This window comes from Cervus canadensis, chromosome 2 (genome assembly GCF_019320065.1).
Source record: "Cervus canadensis isolate Bull #8, Minnesota chromosome 2, ASM1932006v1, whole genome shotgun sequence".
Classification (NCBI taxonomy): domain Eukaryota; kingdom Metazoa; phylum Chordata; class Mammalia; order Artiodactyla; family Cervidae; genus Cervus; species Cervus canadensis.
In genome coordinates, this window is record NC_057387.1 from 95,493,421 (window position 1) to 95,516,855 (window position 23,435).

Below are 23,435 nucleotides of genomic sequence, written 5' to 3' on the forward strand. Positions count from 1 at the left end.
ACCAAAAATTGTCTGGCCCAAAATGTTAATAGTGCTGAGGTTATAAAGCCCTGACCCAACAGCACTAGAAAAGATATAATATATATAACATCTGTTACTGAAATTAGAAAAAATACCCTTTTAGAAGCAAAATAGGTTGGATTTACACTTAAAACCATTTGTGAGCTTCCGAGAGTTCCTTTGACTGTTAATCTTTTTCTTGTTTTAAAAATACTATAAAACAGGTTAATTTCAGTTGTTTCTAAGAAATGACTTAGACATTTTGGATGTTAGTGAAATCTGTTTAGGGAAGAACTGAGGTATGTGTAAATAGAGGTGACATGAGTGTTTGTGTGTACATTTGTAAAGAGAAAAGAATGTAAAACCAAATGGCACAGTGGCCCCAGTCTCTCACCTCTGGTAAGTGGAAAATCCGTTCAGCTCCAGTGTAACAGTGGCTGACAGCCTGTTCAGTGTCACATTAAGAGTGTTTCTGTTGGGCTACAGCAGAAGGCTCTGAATTTCTTCTTGTACTAGTCCTTGTTTTGTTTGGGAATATAATTGGAAGGAGGATTTGTAGGCTGATGACTTTTCCAGTCTCTTGAGATAATTAAAGTACCCCCATGAGATAATGTATTTTAGTGTGTATTGTGAAATCTATAAAACCTGGAATTCTATTCCAGAACAAAGTATCAGGGTACTTTTTTTTTTCTTTTAATAAGCACTTTACTGAGAAATAGTTCAGGTAATATAAAATTCTCCTTTTTAAAATACATAATTCAGTGGGTTTTAGTATATTTACATGGCTGTACATCTCTCACCATTAACTTAAAAATATTTTTATCATTCTAAACAGAAATCCTGTACTTATTAATAGTCACTGTCCATTCCTCCCTTCCCTCATCTCCAGGCAAACACTGTTCTACTTCATGTCTCTATAGACTTGCCTATTCTGGACATTTCATATAAATGGAATCATACAATATGTGACTTTTATGACTGACTTCTTTTATTTAGCATAGTGTTTTCAGCATTAATTCATGTTATAGTATGTATTAACATTTCATTCCTTTTTATAGCCCAGTAATGTTCCGGTATATGGAATACCACATTTTGTTTATGTAGTCATTTGTTGATAGACATTAGAATTGTTTCCCTCTTTTGGCTATTGTGAATAGTGCAGCTACAAACATTTTTATACAAGTATTTGTTTGAGTACTTGTTTTTAATTCTTTTGCTGTATATCTAGAAGTGGAATTTCTGGGTCATATAGTTATTTCATTTACTTTTTGAGGTACTGAGGTTCTCCACAGTGGCTGTTTCATTTTACATGCCTGCAAGCAATATGTAAGGGTTCTAGTTTCTCTACATCTCATCAACACTTACTATTCTCTTTATTTTTTTTTAATTTTTTATTATTACAACCATGCTAGTGGGTGTGAAGTAGTATCTTGTGAGCTTTTCTTTTGAGATAATAATTGATTTACAATATTATATTAATTTCAGGTGTACCACATAGAGGTTCACAGTTTTTACAGATTATAGTCCATGTATAGTTATTATAAAAATTGGCTATATTCCCTGTGCTATAGGTAAAGTGCTTTTAGTTTATTTTATACATAGTGATTGTACCTCTTAATCCCTTGCCCCTATTTTGCCCCTTTTCTTTGCTCCATTGGTAGCCACTAGCTTGTTCTGTGTATCTGTGTCTGTTTTGCTTTTTTTGTGTCATATTCACTAGTTTTGGTTTTTTTTAGATGCCACAAGTAAGTGATAAAATACAGTATTTGTCTTTTTCTCTCTGGCTTATTTTACTAAGCATGATACTAAGTGAGTATTTTTGTGCATGGTGTGAAGGAGTATTCTAATTTTATTGATTTACACATAGTTGTCCAACTTTCCCAACACCAGTTGTTGAAGAGATTGTCTTTAATCTGTTGCATATTCTTTCCTTTCTTTTTTTTTAAACTTGGGTTGTTTTTGTTGAGTTGTAGTTCTTTATGTAGTGTCCTTTGATGCACAAAAGGTCTTAATTTTGTTGAGATTCAATTTATAGCTTTCCTTTCGTTGTTTGTGCTTATGATGTCATATCCATGAAATTGTTGCCAAATGCAATGTCGTGAAGATTTCCCCTAATGTTTTCTTCTAATAGTTCTGTCATTTCAGCTCTTAACTTTTGGTGCTATTGTAAGTGGAATTGTCTTTTCTTTCTTCTCTTCCTTTCTTTCTGTGTTCCTCCCTTCCTTCTTAGGTCTTTAAAAAAAAGGAATATTTTATTAAAACAAAAGTTATTACAGTGAAAGGGGGTTTAAAAAGAAAACTAAGAGTGATGTTTCACTTGGGAGGATTTTTATACTCCAGCAGTGAGGACCCTTCCTTTAACTTTAGGAGTGTAAGTGTTGGACGAATGCAGTGGCTAAGATCAAACTGAGAATGTCAGTGTCAGGCAAAAGTCAGTTGGTGTCTTCCAGAGTGACAGCATGGGATACTGTAGGGAAAAACAGGCAGAGCAGCAGCCTTTTTGCCTCCTCTAGAAGAGAACTTTATGTGCTATAAGGAGAATGCTCCAGCTACCTTGGGTTCAAAGTCCTAAGGTTCTCAGACTTTGTTTCTAGCAGTTTTGTTGTAGGAAAATTAATGTTCTTAATTTCATTTTCAGATTGCTTATTGCTAGTGTAGAAAACAGGCTTCCCTGGTAGTTCAGATGATGAAAAATCTGCCTGCAGTGCGGGAGACCTGGGTTCGATCTCTGGGTTGGGAAGATCCCCTGGAGGAGGGCATGGCAACCCACTCCAGTGGGTTGCCTAGAGAATGCTCTTGGACCAAAAAGTCTGGCGGGCTACAGTCCATGGGGTTGCAAAGGGTCTGACACACGACTGAGTGACTATGGACTCACGCAACACAGTATAGAAAACAATTGATTTTTATATATTTATCTTGTATCCTATAACCTTGCTGAACTCTTCTATTAATTTTAATAGTTTTTGTAGTTTGGTTTTTTTTTTTTTAGAATTTTCTATACATAAGATCATGTTGCCTGATCAATATAAATCTTGATTGTATTGATCTATTGAGAATCAATCCCCATTCCTTTAGAAGATTAATTGAATTTCTTTGATATCAGATTTTCTTGTAACTAATACAGTACTAAAATGTGTCTTCTCACATCTCAAGAGGTGTGGCTCCTTGTTTTTAATCCCACCATACTGAATACTCAGGAGAAGCCAGTGGCAACCCACTCCAGTACTCTTGCTTGGAAAATCCCATGGATGGAGGAGCCTGGTGGGCTGTAGTCCGTGGGGTCGCTAAGAGTTGGACACAACCGAGCGACTTCACTTTCACTTTTCACTTTCATGCATTGGAGAAGGAAATGGCAACCCACTCCAGTGTTCTTGCCTGGAGAATCCCAGGGATGGGGGAGCCTGGTGGGCTGCCATCTCTGGGGTCGCACAGAGTCAGACACGACTGAAGCGACTTAGCAGCAGCAGCGGCAACATACCGAATACTTTGTCATTTTGGGACTAGATTGTATTCTGAAGATATTATTGATAATTATGTCAATCTTGAGAGAGTAGTACTCATAGTGCACTGATTTGATCATCACCCCCCAAAGCCTTGCTTGTCTTTCTACTCTTGGGGAGAAGATTTTCTCCTCTCCCGTACCTGGACCCATGCAGTCTGAGTTAAAAGCCCATATTCTGTGTCTTCACAGAAGCCTATGTTACCTTTAACATATTCTTTTGAAATCATCTGATTAAGTGTTTTGTCATCCTACTTAGCTTTAAACTCCATAAGAACAGGGACTGTGTCTTATTTACGTTTGTTTCTCTAAGATATAGCATTATGCCTGGAACAGAGTAGGCATTTATTCATCCATCTATCTATCTGTTCACACCAGACACTGTGTTAAGTGCTGAGATATAGCACTGAGATACAGTGATGATTAAAACTTGTTAATCCTGACCTTGTGGAAATTATAATCTAATGGTAATCACTTATATTAACATTATTTAAGTACAAGAGTAATTTCCACACAAAGGGAAGGATAGTATATTAGTTATTTATTGCTGCATAACAATTTTACCACCGATGCAGTGGTTTAAAAAGAACACATATTATTATATCTGTTTCTGTAGTTCAGGAGTCTAGGTATGACTTAGCTGGGTCCCCTGCCTCAGAGGCTCACAAAGCTGCAATCAAGGTGTCAGGGCAGCTGTCTTATATGAGGCTGAGCTGGGGAAGGATCTGCTGCTAAGCTTATGTGGTTGTTGGCATCATTCAGTTTCTGGCAGGCTGCTGGATTGAGGGCTGTAGGTCCTTGCTGTGTTTCCTTCTCCATGTGGCAGCTTGATTCTTCAAAGCCAGCAAACATGGGAGTCTCCTAGCAAGTTATGGGTTACAGTCTTATGTAACATCATTATATTTAACTCTTTTTAAAAAAATTATTTATTTTTATTTATTTGGCTGCTCCCAGTGTTAGTTGTGGCATGCAGGATCTTTGATCTTTTTTGTCGCATGCGAACTCTTAGTTGCGGCGTGTGGGATCTAGTTCCCTGATCAGGGGTTGAACTTGGGCCCTCAGCCTTGGGAGCATGGAGTCTTAGCCACTGACCCACCAGAATTCTTCTTTAATTTTTCTTTAATTCATTAATTCTTCTGTAACTTTTTAAAAATAATTTTATTTATTTATTTTTGCATGTGCTGAATCCAAGGGGCTAACACTGTATTACGGAGATTTACAAAAGAGCTTAGAGAGGAAAGAAGTTCCTTCCCATCTCCCACCACCTTTTTAAAAGGAGTTTAGCATTGAGAACCCTGGGAGAAAGGATGATAGCAGTCTAAGGCTTCTTAGGGCTCTTCACCTTGGAAATGGTCCTTGTTACATATCCTTGCTGTCTGTCAAAACTGCTTCTTGCTAAATTTCCTGCTGTTTCTCTTGTTGCATTTATCTGGTTTTGCAACCTCTTTGAGGTACAGTGAGGTTTCAGAGAGGGAACTCTCATGGGGAGGTTCAGGGTTTTGGGGTGAAGTGATACGTTTTAAAGGAGACTATTTGTATCACATGTATTCTTAAGGTTCACTCACAGTAGTGTATGATTGTAGCTTTTGGCCATATTCCATCCATTTACTATTTCCTCCAGAGCTGATGTGGAAAGTTGGGCTACTGATTAGTAAAAAATTTTGCAGATGTCTCTGGGGGATGAACTCAGCACTAGGTAACATCAGGGGATAATTTATCAGGTTGAGAGTTTTACTGTGTGTGTACTGCTATGCCAAAGTAGCTCCCAAGATCCTTCACCTTAATTAATAATCCAGCTAGAAAAACAAAAACTGGAAGCACAGAAGTTGTATGTACAACTTGGATTCACTCAGTGCATGGGTGTATTTCTGTTGATGTTGATATATGTGAAGGCATGTGAGAGATATAAAACGCTGACCTTAGGATTTCCATGGGGGTCCAGTGGTTAGAAACTGTGTTCTGTTTCGAACTGAGCCAAAGGCCCAGGGTTCGAGTCCTGGTTGGGGAATTTAGGGTCCTGCAGGCCTTGTGGTGTAGCAAAAAAAAAAAAAAAAAAACCCTTATCTTAAAGCATATTATTTTTGCAATAAGGAAGGTGGGAGGGTTGGTTGCTTCCCCTTTAAGATCTCATCGCACTCTGCTGATACTTCGAGCATGTAATAAACATTGCAGTTATTTGCTATCTTAATCATTCATTCATTTACTCAGCAAATATATAGTTAGTGCTCATTAGGTATAGGACCTTGAGCTAGTGTTAGGGATAGAGAAATGAATAAAATCTCACCCTAAATAAGCTCTTTGCTTAGGGTGAGAAAAAAGGAAATATATTTAAAATATAGTACTTGCTAAAACAGAGCCTGTAGCAAGAGCCTCAAATTACTTACTATATAGTTAGTGTGTGAAAGTATGCAAAGGGTGCCAAGGAATTTAATATGGGCCACCAGTACAAACTTTGGAGTCAGAGAAGGTTTCTCAGAGGAGGTCACCAGTGAGTTTTCTAGAAGAAAGAGCTTGTCAGGAAGACAACCAGGGAAGAGGGTATTTCACGCAAGAAGAGAAGCATTTGTGGAGGCACAGGGGAATAAGAGCATGGAATATTCTCAGAGTGGTGAGTGAGAAATTAGGTTTGGTTCAAGTCTGCTGAATGCATGGAAAGAAGTGGCAAGCCTATGATGAGTCTAGAAAGGTAAGCAGTGACCTGAAAATGAAAGATTTCTGGAGATACGTTTTCTTTTTTGAATAATTTTATTATTTATTTATTTTGGCTGTGCTGGGTCTTTGTTTCTGCATGGGCTTTTCTCTAATTTTGGCCAGTGGGGACAGGGGGTCTATTCTTTGTGGTGATGTGCAGGCTTCTCATTGTGGCTTCTCTTGTTGCCAAGCATGGGCTCTAGGCGCTTGGGCTTCAGTAATTGCAGCATGTGGGCTCAGTAGTTGCAGCTACTAGAACACAGGCTCAGTTGTGGTGCATGGACTTAATTGCTCCTTGGCATGTGGGATCTTCCCAGACTAGGGGTTGAACCCGTGTTTCCTGCATTGGCAGATGGATTCTTTACCACTGAGCCACCAAGAAAGCCCCTGGAGATATGTTTCTTTATGAGTTTTTTTCTTCTCCCAAATCAGCTTTTGGTTTGTTGACCCTCTTTATTATTTTTTCATTTTCTATTTCATTAACTTTTGCTTTTATCTTTATTATTATACTTTTTTCCTTAGAATCTTTATTTTTGTTATTATTTTTTAAATATTTGGTTGCTCTGGGTCTTCATTTCTGCTAACAGTCCTTTATCTAGTTACAGCAAGCAGGAGCTACTGTCTAGTTTCGATGTGTGGGCTTCTCACTGCAGTGGCTTCTCTTGTTGCAGAGCACAGGCTCTAGAACATGGGCTTAGTAGTTGCCAAGCATGGGCTTGGTTGCCCCGCGGCATGAGGAATCTTCCCAGACGAGGGATTGAACCCATGCCCACTGCATTGGCAGGTGGATGCCTAAGCACTGGACCACCAGGGAAGTCCTCCCTAGAATCTTTAGGTTGAACTCTAAATTATTTATTTTTAATATTTTACAGATCAGTTAGGATTGTCTTTGGCAGTATGTTATAGAAATCAGAACACAGTGACTATTCAAATAAGATAATAATTTTTCTCAGGAAATCTTGAGAAATTCCTATGCTTTACAACTGCTTAAGGAATTCATCAACAATCCAGGCCTCCACTAGCTCTCTTTAGTGTGTGGCTTTTGTCCTCTTGCTCTTGATGCAAGCACCACATCTATGCTTCAGCAGATAAAAAGAACAATTTCATCAGGAAAACAATTAGAATTCCCAGAATCCTCTACCAAGCAATTCCCACTTCCATGTCCTTAATAGGACTAGGACATCTGTCCACCCTAGCTGCAGGGAAGGAGAGATTGAATATTTTAATTAAGCACAGTACCACCTAATTGGACTTATGTCAGTCAAGAAAAGGGGACGATAGATGTTGGGTGAACAATTAGTATTGCCCACTATGCTTGTTTTTAATTATCTCTTTATTGTTGATTTTAAATTTCATCTCATAGTGGTCTGAGAATGTGATTCAGTTCTTATGATGTAGTATCCATGCATTTGGTAAATTGTTTTCTTGTGCATGCAGTGTTTTCCTTAGACCACTTGTTTTGAACACTTTCAGGCCCACTGTTCTTTGCATTATCAGAATTCAGATGCTGGGCTCAGCTATTTGCTGAAGCTCTGAAAAAGTCTTATTTAATCTCTCTTTGCCTCAGTTTCCATAGCTGTAATATGGGAAATGTTAGTAATATCTCATAGAATTATTTTGAGGATTAGCTGAGTTAAAATATATAAAGCAGTTACACAACAGAACCTTGTATGTAGCAAGTGGTATAAATTTAGCTGTTATAACAATTTTTTAAAACCTAACTCTTAACTACCCTGAAATGAAATTGATATGGAACTGTGGTTCTGTTGTTTATAGTTACATAAGATCAATGGTAAATATCGCTGATAAAATTGTATGATAAAAGAAGAGTAAAATTAAATTAGTAAAAATATAGATTTCAGTATGCACATTTTCGGGCCTGACTGTGCTGAAATACATAATAAAACAGTTAGATGCTTTTACCTTCTCAAGCATGACTAGTTTTAGTTTTAAGAGAAGATAGAGATCCTTTTGTAGTTCATGAGCATGATGATTGGGTGTTCACGCTGCTGCGTGACATGTGCCTCCCTCCAAACTTGGTTACAACATCGGCACATTACCTGTCTGACGTAAAAAAAAAAAAGAGAAGATAGAAGCCACTCCATGCAAAAACAAAAACAAAAAAACAGATGCCATAGAATATTAGAATAAAAGTGTAATAATAGACCAGATTTATTTCTATGTGATAAGGGAAAGAGGAACATCAGTTGAAATAGGAATAGCTTGCCAAGACAAATTACAGATTGATTAAGGAGGTATAATATATCTTTGCCAAGTTTATCAGAGTGTTTCTAAGATGTTCATTTAATCTGGAATGTTTCATTAGAGAAAAAAGTTGGCAGAATAGGCACAATGATAAGTTTGTGGGCAAAGCAAAAATATACTTTATACATATATACTTTAAAAATTGTATTTATTTATTTATGGCTGTGCTGGGTCGTGGTTGATGTGCGCAGGCTTTCTCTAGTTTTGGTAAGAGGGGGCTACTCTAGATGTGGTGCACGGACTTCTCATTGTGGTGGCCTCTCTTGTTGCAGAGCATGAGCTCTAGGGCATGCAGGCTTCAGTAGCTGCAGCACACAGGCTTAGTAGTTGTGGCACACATGCCTTGCATGTCGAATCTTCCCGGACCAGGGATCAGATCCGTGTCCTCTGCACTGGCAGGAGGATTCTTAACCACTGGACCACCAGGAAAGTCCTATGTATGTTTGATATTTTAAAAAAGGCTAAATAACATGAAACTCTGCTCAATGTTATGTGGCAGCCTGGATGGGAGGGGGGTTTGGGGAAGAATGAATACATATTTATGTATGACTGAGTCTCTGTGGTCGCTATTCACCGAAAACTGTTAGGACATCATTAATTGGCTATTCTGTTGCTGTTTAGTCACTAAGTCCTCTCCGACTGTCTGTGACCCCACGGACTGTAACTCATCAGGTTCCTCTGCCCGTGGGATTTCCCATGGAACTGGAGTGGGTTGCCATTTTCTTCTCCAGTTAATTGGCTACACCCCAGTACAAAATAAAAAGTGTTTTAAATAAATCACCATAAATATAAAAATATAAATATAAAAATATGAATATGAAAAATATGCAAATGGATCTGATACAGATGTGTTACATTGGGATTCAGGAGCAGCACTGTCATTGGTGGTCTGATTTTCTGAAATGATGACCAGTTCTTAATGATATTCTCAACAAAACAAAAAGCAATTTTCCTTAATTTACAGGTAGTTGCATTCCTAGGAAGTTCAGTATATACTAATACCATGCAAGGTGACTTTGTTTTTAATGTAAAATGGAGTTAGAATCCAAGCTTAGATAATAATAAATATGTTCTTTACTTACATGAATATCTGATAAGACATTTGCATTTTCTACAGCACATGAAACAATGCTTCCTTGTGCCTACAGTCCTGGAGCTGCAGGATGTCTTAGCATCTCAGGCCTGCAGCACTCCCTGCCCCCAGTCATTGTTAGAACCAAAACGTTTCACCTGCAAACTTCAAAAACACTTCTGAAGTGAGGTGTTGTAGCCTCCTTTGAAGATTACTGTTTAAACTTTATTTGCCTAATATTAATGTTGCTATACCAGCTTACTGTATACTTACTATACACTCACTGTGACTTCTTGGCTGGAAGTCCTAAGCCATTTATCTAATAGTTAACTTTATGATTAACTACTTTGTTACAGTTCTTACATTGTTGTCCTTTTTATTACTTAATTCTCCCTTTAGTATTTCTGTGAGCTGGTCAGAGGCTTATGCTTTTCTTCCCCTCTGGAAAGTAAGTGTCCTGACTTAAGTTAACCATTTAAATTCAACAAACATTTTTTGAGCAGTCAGCTACTAGATGCTAGGCACTGTGCCAGAGAAGAATTTCTCAATTTGGTTTCATATCAAACTTCATGCTAAAGCTGAAGTTATTGCATGAAGTTTGTTATTTTAAATGATTGAAGTACCAGCATATGCAAATAATTTAATTTTAAAAATATAAATTAGAGCTGAATTAGAAACACCCCTGGAGAAGGAAATGGCAACCCACTCCAGTAGTCTTGCCTGGAGAATCCCATGGACAGAGGAGCCTGGCAGGCTACAGTTTATGGGGTTGTAAGAGTTGGGCACAACTGTGCGACTAAGCACACACACACACAGTTCAGTTCAGTTCAGTCGCTCAGTCATGTCCGACTCTTTGCGACCCCATGAATCGCAGCACACCCCTAATTGAGGTTTCCCTGGTAGCTCAGTGGTAACGAATCCACCTGCCAATGCAAGAGACACGGGTTTGAACCCCGGATCAGAAAGGTCGCCTGGAGAAGGAAATGGCAACCCACTCCAGTATTCTTGCCTGAAGAATCCCATAGACAGACGAGTCTGGTGGGCTACAGTCCATGGGGTCACAAAGAGTCAGACACAACTGAGTGACTAAAACAGCAACTATATTTACTCTCATTCCCACTTGTATGTTAATATGCTTACTTGAATGGGATAAAAATGGATAAAATAATAACTAGTGGCCTTAAGATTGTGCATAACCTGTAATCTGCCTTTTCTGTTATATTCCAGAGTCTATAGTTTGCAATCTACTAGTGTCTGTTGATAGTTATATAACAATTGCCATGCTTTTCTTTCCTGATTAGCTTTTAATGATTTGTGACTAAAATCTAGATTTGTCCATATGAAAAGAAGTCTTGCTTGTCAGAAGGTGTGTATTGCAGGTGGATGGTGGGAAGAGCTGAATAGCTGTTCTCAGAATAAAGAAATGAATAATGAATAAGGCAGTTTTTGCCCTTAAGCATATAAGAAGTTGTTGCATATGCAATTGTAGATTCTGTGTCTCCGGGAGGAGGTAAGTTCAGGATCTTCCTAGTTGCCACCTTGAACCAGAACTGCCCTTAGATATATTGGAGATCAGTGGACAGACTAACAGCATACAATATGCAAGTGCTGAGACTTCCCTGGTGGTCAAGTGACTAAGACTCTGCTCTCCCAACGCAGGGGGTCTAGGTTTGATCCCTGGTAAGGGAATTAGATCCAATATGCCACAGCTAAAGATCCTGTGTGCTGCAACGAAAATGGATCTCCTGAGTGCTGCAACTAAGACTGGCGCAGCCAAATAAACGTTTTGAAAAAATATGAAAGTGCTGTAACAGAGATAAATAAGAACAGAGTATTAAGAAAACAGAGTGGAGCCATCTAACTTTTCTTGAAATAAAGTGAGATTTTTCCCAGGGAAAATGATGTTTCTTATAACTTGAATAATTGAAAGGAATTTGGAAGGGAGATTAGGATAGGGCTTAGGGGGTTGAGGATTACATCAGGGCAAGGAGAATAGAATGTGTCAAGGAAAGGAAAAGTGGAGAGGGTGATGCATTTAGAAATAATTAGAAGTATTAGTATATATAACTAAAGGTAAGGGGAGAAGAGGGCTTCCTAGGTAGCACGGTGGTAAAGTATCCATCTACCATGCAGGAGACTCGGTTTTGATCCTTGGGTCAGGAGATCCCCATGGGGAGGAAATGGCAACCCATTCCAGTATTCTTGCTGGGAAAATTCCATGGACAGAAGAACTAGGTGGGCTGCAGCCCATGGGGTCACAAAGAATCAGACATGACTGAGCACACACTGAGCGCTGAAGGGGAGAAGATGGTGGGAATATACAAGGAGAAGTCGATGGATTTAGCTTTGCGAAAAGGAGTTTGGACTTTATTCCCCAGGTAGTGGTGAGCCGCTGAAGGATTTTAAGCTGGAGAGCAACAAGATAACTTTGCAATTGGAGAACAAGGATTGCTGGGAGATCTGACAAACTGATGTCTCATGTTGATATGTAACAGCCTTCTCAGCATCTAGCACAGTGATTTATATATGGAATATGATAGTATGACAAAATGCGGTCCACTGGAGAAGGGAATGGTAAACCTCTTCAGTATTATTGCCTTGAGAACCCCATGAACAGTATGAAAAGCCAAAAGGATAGGACACTGAAAGACGAACTCCCCAGGTCGGTAGGTGCCCAATATGCTACTGGACATCAGTGGAGAAATAACTCCAGAAAGAATAAAGAGTTTGAGCCAGAGCAAAAACAACACCCACTTGTGGATGTGACTGGTGATAGAAGCAAAGTCTGATGCTATAAAGAGCAATATTGCATAGGAGCCTGGAATGTTAGGTCCAAGAATCAAGGCAAACTGGAAGTGGTCAAACAGGATATGGCAAGAGTGAACATTGACATTTTAGGAATCAGCGAACTAAAATGGACTGGAATGGGTGAATTTAACTCAGATGACCATCATATCTACTACTGTGGGCGAGAATCCCTTAGAAGAAATGGAGTAGCCATCATAGTCAACAAAAGAGTCTGAAATGCAGTACTTGGATGCAATCTCGAAAATGACAGACTGCTCTCTGTTTGTTTCCAAGGCAAACCATTCAGTATCACAGTAATCCAAGTCTATGCCCCAACCAGTGATGCTGAAGAAGCTGAAGTTGAACAGTTCTATGAAGACCTACAAGACCTTCTAGAATTAACACCCAAAAAAGATGTCCTTTTCATTATAGGGGACTGGAATGCAAAAGTAGGTAGTTAAGAAACACCTGGAGTAACAGGCAAGTTTGGCCTTGGAGTACAGAACGAAGCAAGGCAAAGGCTAATAGAGTTCTGCCAAGAGAACACACTGCTCATAGCAAACACCCTCTTCCAACAACACAAGAGAACACTCTACACATGGACATCACCAGATGGTCAATACTGGAAGTAGATTGATTATATTCTTTGCAGCCCAAAGATGGAGAAACTGTATACAGTCAGTAAAAACAAGACTGGGAGCTGACTGTGGCTTAGATCATGAACTTCTTATTGCCAAATTCAGACTGAAATTGAAGAAAGTAGGGAAAACCATTAGATCATTCAGGTATGGCCAAAATCAAATCCCTTATGACTATACAGTGGAAGTGAGAAATAGATTTAAGGGACTAGATCTGGTAGACAGAGTGCCTGATGAACTATGGACAGAGGTTCGTGACATTGTACAGGAGACAGAGATCAAGACCATCCCCAAGAAAAAGAAATGCAAAAAAGCAAAATGGCTGTCTGAGGAGGCCTTACAAATAGCTGTGAAATGAAGAGAAGCGAAAAGCAAAGGAGAAAAGGAAAGATATTCCCATTTGAATGCAGAGTTCCAAAGAATAGCAAGGAGAGATAAGAAAGCCTTCCTCAGTGATCAGTGCAAAGAAATAGAGGAAAACAACAGAATGGGAAAGACTAGAGATCTCTTCAAGAAAATCAGAGATACCAAGGGTACATTTCATGCAAAGATGGGCTCAATAAAGGACAGAAATGATATGGACCTAACAGAAGCAGAAGATATTAAGAAGAGGTGGCAAGAATACACAAAAGAACTGTACAAAAAATATCTTCACACCCAGATAATCACGATGATGTGATCACTCACCTAGAGCCAGGCATCCTGGAATGTGAAGTCAAGTGGGCCTTAGGAAGCATCACTACGAACAAAGCTAGCGGAGGTGATGGAATTCCAGTTGAACTAATTCAAATCCTAAGAGATAATGCTGTGAAAGTGCTGTACTTAATATGCCAGCAAATTTGGAAAACTCAGCAGTGGTCACAGGACTGGAAAAGGTCAGTTTTCATTCCAATCCCCAAGAAAGGCAATGCCAAAGAATGCTCAAACTACTGCACAATTGCACTCATCTCATATGCTAGTAAAGTAATTCTCAAAATTCTTCAAGCCAGGCTTCAACAGTATGTGAACAGTGAACTTCCAGATGGTTTTAGAAAAGTCAGAGGATCCAGAGATCAAATTGCCAACATCCTCTGGATCATAGAAAAAGCATGAGTTCCAGGAAAACATCTATTTCTGCTTTATTGACTATGCCAAAGCCTTTGACTGTGTGGATCACAATAAACTGTGGAAAGTTCTGAAAGAGGTGGGAATACCAGACCACCTGACCTGCCTCCTGAGAAACCTATATGCAGGTCAGGAAGCAACAGTTAGAACTGGACATGGAACAACAGACTGGTTCCAAATGGGAAAAGAAATGCGTCAAGGCTGTATATTGTCACCCTGTTTATTCAACTTATATGCAGAGGACATCATGAGAAACTCTGGACTGGAAGAAGCACAAGCTGGAATCGAGATTGCTGGGAGAAATATCAGTAACCTCAGATATGCAGATGACACTGCCCTTATGGCAGAAAGTGAAGAAGAACTAAAGAGCCTCTTGATGAAAGTGAAAGAGGAGAGTGAAAAAATTGGCTTAAAGCTCAACATTCAGAAAACTAAGATCATGGCATCCGGTCCCATCACTTCATGGCAAATAGATGGGGAAACAGTGGCTGACTTTATTTTTGGGGCTCCAAAATCACTACAGATGGTGATTGCAGCCATGAAATTAAAAGACTCTTACTCCTTGGAAGATAAGTTATGACCAACCTAGATGGCTTGTCAAAAAGCGGAGACATTACTTTGCCAACAAAGGTTCATGTAGTCAAGGCTATGGTTTTTCCAGTGGTCATGTGTGGATGTGAGAGTTGGACTGTGAAGAAAGCTGAGTGCTGAAGAACTGATGCTTTGAACTGTGGTGTTGGAGAAGACTCTTGAGAGTCCCTTGGACTTCAAGGAGATCCAAGCAGTCCATCCTAAAGGAGATCAGTCCTGAATAGTCATTGGAAGGACTGTTGTTGAAGCTGAAACTCCAATACTTTGGCCACCTGATGCAAAAGACCCAATGCTGGGAAGGATTGAAGGCGGGAGGAGAAAGTGACGACAGAGGATGAGATGGTTGGATGGCATCACTGACTCAATGGACATGAGTTTGAGTAAACTCCAGGAGTTCGTGATGGTTAGGGAGGCCTGGAGTGCTGCAGTCCTTGGGGTCTCAAAGAGTCGGACATGACTGAGCGACTGAACTGGACTGGTAGTATTTGCTATTTGAATGTGACTGAAAAGACTAATGAAAGATTATCCGTTACTTTCAAGCTGCATGCACACACTTGGCCAACTCTTCGTTGTGGCTTAGTTTGTAGCTTTTGTTTGTGGATCTTTTTTTTTTTTATCATCATTATTTAAAAAATCATTTAATTATTTTTGACTCTGCTGGGTCTTCAGTGCTACTCAGGCTCTTCACTAGTTGCAGTGAGCAGGGGTACTCTTTGTTGTGGTTCTTGGGTTTCTCATTGTGGTGATGGTATCTATGGCTTTTTTGTTTTTTTGTTTCAGCTTACTACTGAAACATTCCTAGGACTTAGGACATGTAGGGTACTTGGACTTCTGAGATGTTGAAAGAAGCCTTTGTTTTGTAGAGCTTTCATCTTCTGATTTACATAATATATCCTTCATCTAGATCATGTATACGTTATACACACCACTGATTTGTTGTTGTTTTGGTCAGTGCATTTTGTAAAATTCCCAGAAAGGTACTAATCAATCTTGAAATAATAACAACTTCTGAGAATGAGCACAGAAGATTGGGATTAATGAATCTGATGGTCAAAAAGAACTTTACTTATGTATATTGTTTTAATGTGTTACAAAGAAAATATATGCATATATTATTTATTTAAAAATGAATATAAATTAAAGTTGAAAAGCTATGTTTTCTATTAGAAAATTAAGGCAAGTACATTATGGAAGAAGTAGAAAATGAAGAAACATAAAAGCAAGAAAAAATCATTGGTCTACTGTCAATGATAAGCATCATTAATATTGTATAAACTTACTTCCACTTCTTTTTGTTTTGACATAAACTTAGGCATATGCCATATGCAGAATTTTTCCCCCTACAATTAAAAGCTAATCTTTATTTCTTAATTTTGTAAATTCATGTAAGGAAATAAAATTCAGTTTTTACTTGTTTATTCCAACTTTTGAAAACTTTTTCAATCTGTAGAAAATTGAAAGAATAATGCAGTAAACTCCTGTAAATCCCTTCATCTAGATTCATCAGTTGTTAGTATTTATTACATTGCTTTATCTGTTTTTTTGACAGACCACTTGAAAGCAAATTGCAGACATCATGACACTTAAATACATCATTTTTTATACGTTAGACAATTAGTCTTAATTCAGTAAAATAATTTAATGTACAGTCTCTATTAAAATTTTCTCTGTTTGCTTCCAAAAAGTCTTATAAGTTTTGGACCCTGAATTCAGTTAAGATTTCATTTGTTTCATTTCAGTGGTTATGACTGTTAATCTCTTTTAATCTAGAATATTCCAGGGCTTCCCTGGCAGTACAGTGGTTAAGTCTCTGTGCTTCCACTGCAGGGGGTATGGGTTTGATCCCTGGTCAGGGAACTAAGATCCCCCATGCCATGAGGTATGGCCAAAAATTTTTTTTTTTCCAAAAATTTAAAAAAATCTGGAATGTTCCCCCACATTTTGTTTGTTTGAAGAGTACTGTACAGTTGTCTTTTAGGTATTCTGAACATGTCTGATTTTTTTCTTATGATTCAGTTCAATTCAGTCGCTCAGTCGTGTCTAGCTCTTTGCGACCCCATGAACTGCAGCATGCCAGGCCTCCCTGTCCATCACCAACATCCAGAATTTACTCAAACTCATGTCCATTGAGTCGGTGATGCCATCCAACCATCTCATCCCCTGTCATCCCCTTCTCCTCCTGCCTTCAGTCTTTCTCAGCATCTGGGTCTTTTCTGATGAGTCAATTTCTTATGATTAGGTTTTGAGTTAAACATTTTGGCAAGTGTATTTCATTGCTTCAGAAGGTTGATAATGTTGCATGTCTCACTTTTGATAATACCTGAATTTATAACCCCTTGATTAAGGTGCTAGCTGCCAGACTTCTCCATTGTAAAGGTTATCTTTTCCCCTTTGTAATAAATAAATCATCTTGGAGGCCAATACAGATTTGAATATTGCTCTTTTCACTTAAAATTACAGGTATACATTTTCTATATTATCTCAAAATCACCTGATATGCTAAACTGTTATGAACATATCATTTCTTATCTTTATTAAACACAGTACCTATTTGTCTGAATACTTACTATGTGCCAAGCACTATGTTAAGTACTTTATACACATTTTTTTGTTTCTTTAACGTAACAACATCAGTTTATCTTCCAAATGATATAGAGACTATCATTCTCTTTATTTTACAACAGAAAACTTCAAAAAAAGTCACTCTGAGCATTAAAACTTGGATTTGGTCTGCTCATCTTGAAAGCTTGAGTACTTCACCACTCTGCTATGTTCTTCTTTAGAAAGTGAATTTGAAGATTCTATGGTAGCATCAGCTGAATTTAAAAATCAAAGAGGGATAGTAATTTTCTTACCTTGGTAAGAATTTTCTTACCTCTTCCCTCTCTATCTCTTCTTTCTTTTCTTCCTTCCTTTATTTATACTTGTGGTAAAGTATATATAAAATCTACCATCTTAACCATTTTTAAGTGTACAATTCAGTTCATATTTTTGTGTCACCATTCTCCAGAACTGTTTTCATCTTGCAAGGCTAAAACTCTGTTTAAACAATTCTGAATTCCTCTCCTCCCTGCAACCCCTAGCAACCACCATTCTACATTCTTTCTGTTTGAATTAAACTATCTGAGGAACCTCATATAAGTAGAATCATAAGTATTTGCCTTTTCCTAACTGGCTTACTTCACTTAGCATAATATCTTCAATAATATCATAATATCATCCATGTGATAGTATGTGTCAAAATTTCCTTCCTTTTTAAGGCTGAATAATATTCCCTCATGTGTCACAGTTTGTTTATCTGTTCATCTGTTGATGGACTCTTGGGTTGCTTCTGCCCTTTGGTTGTTATAAATAATGCTGATTTGAACATGAGTGTACAAATATTTTTTTTGAGACCCTTTTTCAGTCCTTTTGGGTTTGTACCTAGAAGTAGAATTGCAATTCCATTTTTAATTTTTTAAAAATAAGATATTTAAAGATATCAGTCTCTTGGAAATCCTCTTAGTAGTAGTAACAATGATCTATGTGTAGAGGAGAAACTTAAGCAGAAATTGACCTTCCCTTCATTCTGAAAATCTAAGTAGGTTTGAGGGCTGACAAATTGCTGTGGTTTTGACAACTTGGAATGAAGATCCTCCTGGATTTAGACAGGTTCCTCATGTTTAGTGGACCTCTATGGTTTTTTTTTTTCTTTTGGCCTTGCTCTGGGGCATGTGGGATCTTCAGTTCACCTTCCAGGGATTGAACCCATGTCCTCTGAATTGGAAATGTGGAGTCTTAACCACTGGACTGCCAGGGAAGTCCTGTGGACCTCTGTACTGGATGATACCTTTTTCTTTATTGCTTGTAGTCAGTTTTGTGCTTCAAAAATCTGTCCAAATCTATTAATTCTTGGAGGTTTCACTGAAGTCCCATGAAGTTTTTCCCTAAGTACATCAACATTCATATAAATACCTCTTGTGATGTATTTGAGTCTTTATTCTCTTTCTTGACTGATTGGTCAAATTGCTTATTGTTTGTCCTTTTCTAGATGGTTAATTCCAGAAAATTTAAGCCGAATCTTGTACTGCTTTTCTGTTTATATCCTTCCCCCATACCTCTGCCACCAAAAAGAGAAAAAGAAAGAAAAGCACTATCCTGAAAGAACTTACCTGGATAAGTGAATGATGCTCTGGCCCTTAAAAAGTATGTTAGAAGTATCATTTAACTTGCTGCTGTATAGTTCTTGCTGCTGTTTTCATTGTGCTCTTATGATGTGCCAGGCCTTGTAGGTACTGCAAAATAAAAATTAATACAATATAGATCCTGGTCTCAAAATGCTTTGTAGCCTAGTGAGGAGATATTTATGCACAGAACTATGTCCTGAGTTGTATACTGTTGTTCAGAGGCAGTATAAAGAAGGAAACCACATCAGTTCCTAGAGACAGACAAGGAAGATGTCAGAGAGGAAGGGGATATTTGAGTGTGGCCTTCAAAGATAGGTAGAATTTGAGGGGCTAGAAGAAAGAGGAAAATATTTTATGCAGATGAAAGACATACAGTGTTATGAACATGTTCATCTCCTTGTCTACTTGTTTAAGGAAGTAGGGTTTTTTATGATTAATTTGAAACAACTTTTTTTAATCCCTAAATTTCACACATTGTTTTATCAAAGTTTCTTAAAAGCAGACATTAAAAAAAGAAAACAAACAAAAAAATAAAAATAAAAAAAGAAAACAAAACAAAACCTCAAGAGTGATAGTTTTCAGATGATGGGGAAAAGAAAAAAAGAGTGACTTTCAGAATGGAGAGCCCTTATTAAAAAACAGATGTCTTCTGTAAATAGAGCTGGAAAAACACTGTCAGTGTGTTCTTTGTATATAAATGTCTCTTTTAACTTATCCACGCAGGATCTGAAAAGGAAAGCCACTTCTCTTTCATCAGTCACGAGGTACAAGACAACAGAATCGTTGATGCACTAGGAAGAGAGCTGGTTCCAAATCTCACTCAGGGATCTAGAAGAGGGTAGAGACAGCCAGTGCTGTGCCCAGTTCTTCTGCTCAGGGTTCCTGTGGCTCTGAGCGTTTTAATTCTTCCTTCCCCTTCTTCTGTCTAGACACTCTGAAACATTGCTTCTTTGAGTTTTAAGATAAGCTGTGTTGTCCTATATTATTATATTTTTTCTTTTTTTTTTTATTAGTTGGAGGCTAATTACTTCACAACATTTCAGTGGGTTTTGTCATACATTGATATGAATCAGCCATAGAGTTACACGTATTCCCCATCCCGATTCCCCCTCCCACCTCCCTCTCCACCCGATTCCTCTGGGTCTTCCCAGTGCACCAGGCCGAGCACTTGTCTCATGCATCCCACCTGGGCTGGTGACTGTTTCACCATAGGTAATATACATGCTGTTCTTCGAAACATCCACCCTCACCTTCTCCCACAGAGTTCAAAAGTCTATTTCTGTACTTCTTTGTCTCTTTTTCTGTTTTGCATATAGGGTTATCGTTACCATCTTTCTAAATTCATATATATGTGTTAGTATGCTGTATTGTCTTTATCTTTCTGGCTTACTTCACTCTGTATAATGGGCTCCAGTTTCATCCATCTCATTAGAACTGGTTCAAATGAATTCTTTTTAACGGCTGAGTAATATTCCATGGTGTATATGTACCACAGCTTCCTTATCCATTCATCTGCTGATGGGCATCTAGGTTGCTTCCATGTCCTGGCTATTATAAACAGTGCTGCGATGAACATTGGGGTGCACGTGTCTCTTTCAGATCTGGTTTCCTCAGTGTGTATGCCCAGAAGTGGTATTGCTGGGTCATATGGCAGTTCTATTTCCAGTTTTTTAAGAAATCTCCACACTGTTTTCCATAGCGGCTGTACTAGTTTGCATTCCCACCAACAGTGTAAGAGGGTTCCCTTTTCTCCACACCCTCTCCAGCATTTATTGCTTGTAGACTTTTGGATAGCAGCCATCCTGACTGGTGTGTAATGGTACCTCATTGTGGTTTTGATTTGCATTTCTCTAATAATGAGTGATGTTGAGCATCTTTTCATGTGTTTGTTAGCCATCTGTTGTCTTCTTTGGAGAAATGTCTGTTTAGTTCTTTGGCCCATTTTTGAATTGGGTCATTTATTTTTCTGGAATTGAGCTGCAGGAGTTGCTTGTATATTTTTGAGATTAATCCTTTGTCTGTTTCTTCATTTGCTATTATTTTCTCCCAATCGGAGGGCTGTCTTTTCACCTTACTTATAGTTTCCTTTGCAGTGCAAAAGCTTTTAAGTTTCATTAGATCCCATTTGTTTAGTTTTGCTTTTATTTCCAGTATTCTGGGTGGTGGGTCATAGAGGATCTTGCTGTGATTTATGTCGGAGAGTGTTTTGCCTATGTTCTCCTCTAGGAGTTTTATAGTTTCTGGTCTTACATTTGTCTGTCCTATATTAATAGCTATATTAAACTTCTGAGGCTGTTGTCCTGTCAAAGAATTTCTGGAGATTGAAGAGTTAAGTAGTTTTTCGTGTTTTCTATTGGAATTTCCACTTGGTGAAGTAGAAATAAGATCCTGAAATGACACTCTGAAAGTTCATAGAATGATGACAGTTGTGCATGGCATGTCCCTGTTGTACATGATCTGAAACGAATTGTTTTTTAACCAGTAAGTAATGAGGTCTTTGGTACTTTGTAACTTTTCTACAGCCTCATTCATAATTGCCCAGTAGGAAACACATATCTAAGTGAATAATTGAACTTCTTTTGGTTAAGACAAAATATTTTCTCTCATTTTGATACCACTGAGACTACTTTTGGAGGCTGAAAACATAGTTAATTTTCTTGCAGGTAAAATGTTGAGTTTTTTTAAGCCTGTGGCGTGTGTATTGAAATTATAAAATAATATTTTTACATGTAAAATAGATTGAGTTCTACAGAGAATGAACATTTTAGAAGTAGACTTTGCTCTGTGTATATGGGTAATGGTGTGAGTGGTGTGGCTCAGGTTTTTTGTATCTGACTTGATTGTATGTAAATAATTATAAGGAACTTTGGGTTGGGTTACGCAATATTAGGTCCAGAGATTCACTGCCTTCTTTCTATATTTAACATGCAATAATTTTTTCTGTATAGATATACATTTTATGGTGCTTGGGAGAGATTTTGAGGATGTGGGTTTAGTGTCCTATAAAGACAGTTTTATAGTTCATTAAGTGTTATATAAGCCTTGTGCACGAATCTTTTCTGTGCACAGTTAAAACTCTACGAAAGAGACTTTCCGGTTAGTGTCCTAAGGCTTAGAAGCATTGGCCATTAGGAACCAGCCTACATTTTCCCCGTTTTTCTCTAAGGTATTTTTTAAAAAACATCATGATTTCTTTCTTTTTTTTTTAATTAAACTTTTTATTTTGTATTGGATTATAGCCAATTAACAATGTTGTGATAGTTTCAGGTGGACAGCAAAGTTAGCAATCATGATTTCTTGAGGTATAATCATGTATTTTCTAGCCAGCTTAATATGAAACAGTTTTGGTCTTCAAAGGAATAAATCCATCTTTGTTAACAGATGTGAAACCCTTGTGTAATCAGAGTTTATAGAAAAACATCCCTTACCATGTCTGTTTTATCTGAATTGGCAGTAAAACCTCTCAGCATGCTCTACATGTGGAGACTTTGACCTCATATATAGCTGCCATCCTTGAGTCTCTTGTTCTATTTTATTTTCTAGGTGCGCCACCGAGCTTCCGGCCAAGTGATGGCTCTTAAGATGAACACGTTGAGCAGTAACCGGGCAAACATGCTGAAAGAAGTGCAGCTCATGAATAGACTCTCCCATCCCAACATCCTTAGGTAATGGCCTTTCCATCCTTTCAGAGATCAGTGAGAAAGCTGAAACATTATTGGAAACTTGTTAGAAGAGTATTAATAGCTGAAAAGAGGGATTCCAGATTTCATGCTGCATTTGTCTTGCTGGAATTTAGCTGGGCTGTAGGTCTTTTTCTACCTATTGAGACTTAATTTTCTGGTAATTAACTGCATTTAGTAAGGCAACTTTTGGGACTTCCCTTGGCAGAGCCAGAAAGCTTTCTTGGAGGAGGTTGAATCAAATTGGAATGTGAAGTTTAATAGGATTTTAGAAGATAGGGGAAGAACTCAGAAAGGAACAAAATTGTTGTTGTTGTTCAGTCGCTAAGTTGTATCTGACTCTTTGTGACCCCATGGACTGCAGCACACCAGGCTTCCCTGTCCTTTACTATCTCCCGGAGTTTGCTCAAACTCATGTCCATTGAGTTGGTGATGCCATCCAATCATCTCATCTTCTGTCTTTCCTTTCTCCTCCTGCCTTCAGTCTTTCCCAGCATCAGGGTCTTTTCCAGTGAGTCAGCTTTTCGCATCAGGTGGCCAGAGTATTAGAGCTTCAGCTTCAGCATGAGTCCTTCCAATGAATATTCAGGGTTGATTTCCTTTAAGTCACTGGTTTGAGCTTCTGGCTGTCCAAGGGATTTTCAGGAGTCTTCTAGAAACTCAGAAAGGAACAAAATAATAACAAATAAAGCATAAAGGTAAAAGTGCAAAGCTTTTTAAGGAGTCAGTGAATTAAAAACCCATTTGGCTATGGAGTATGCAGAAGAGGAGAAAACTAATGCTCCTACTGAAACCCTTAAGAAAAAAATGAAGGAATTTTGAGGACTTCACTGGTGGACAGTGGCTAAGACTCCACGCTCCCTATGCAGGGAGCCTGGGTTTGATCTCTAGTTAGGGAATTAGATCCTGCATGCCACAACTAAAGATTCTGTATTCTGCAAG

General features: G+C 38.2%; 1 protein-coding gene and 1 non-coding gene across 3 annotated transcripts in view; both read left to right on the plus strand.

Annotated features, from left to right (window-relative positions):
* TESK2 (testis associated actin remodelling kinase 2) overlaps positions 1–23,435 on the plus strand; it is a 134,271-nt gene that overhangs the window by 45,413 nt on the left and 65,423 nt on the right. For both annotated transcript variants that reach the window (XM_043461494.1, XM_043461495.1), the window contains exon 3: positions 22,357–22,478. In XM_043461494.1, coding sequence (XP_043317429.1) covers positions 22,357–22,478 — 122 coding nt within the window. The remainder of the gene's footprint in view (positions 1–22,356; positions 22,479–23,435) is intronic.
* LOC122437546 lies at positions 8,156–8,260 on the plus strand. Its single transcript, XR_006268355.1, has one exon. It is a non-coding gene; the product is annotated as a small nucleolar RNA U13 (small nucleolar RNA).